The sequence below is a fragment of the Arachis ipaensis genome, chromosome B03 (genome assembly GCF_000816755.2).
Source record: "Arachis ipaensis cultivar K30076 chromosome B03, Araip1.1, whole genome shotgun sequence".
In the NCBI taxonomy this organism is placed as follows: Eukaryota; Viridiplantae; Streptophyta; class Magnoliopsida; order Fabales; family Fabaceae; genus Arachis; species Arachis ipaensis.
Window position 1 is genome coordinate 1,040,434 of NC_029787.2, and position 397 is coordinate 1,040,830.

A 397-nucleotide genomic window follows, 5' to 3' on the forward strand; every position below is an offset into this window, starting at 1 on the left:
CGCTTGAAATCATTGCAGTAGTTATAGATCATGAAATACTTCTGAACCCACCTCAGCCTTCTCCTTCCAACTGCGTCAATGTCACTTGTTTCCCACTCAGAGGAGCGCGTGTTGGGCCTCAGAGAGGCTGATGAGAGCTGCGTGGCCCTAAAGTTTCTGTAGTATGCAGTGAACGGTGCTTTGGCCCAATCAGTCTTCACAAGCCCACCTCTCGTGGCCCAATCATCTGCGTTCCACAGACTCGAATAGATTCTCATTGGTTGTTTCTTTGGGAAAGGAACACCCATAGATTCTGCGTTCTTGAAAACCCTTATTGGGATGTTATCAACCAAGAATCTGCATCATTATTATTATTATTAATAAGTTGATTAAACCCCAATTTTATATATATATATAT

General features: G+C 42.6%; 1 protein-coding gene across 1 annotated transcript in view; it reads right to left on the reverse strand.

Annotated features, from left to right (window-relative positions):
- Positions 1 to 397, reverse strand: part of LOC107629412 (xyloglucan endotransglucosylase/hydrolase 2) — a gene marked incomplete in the record, with an annotated part of 2,048 nt that overhangs the window by 232 nt on the left and 1,419 nt on the right. Inside the window, 1 exon segment of the mRNA XM_016332200.2 lies at positions 1 to 336. Coding sequence (XP_016187686.1) covers positions 1 to 336 — 336 coding nt within the window.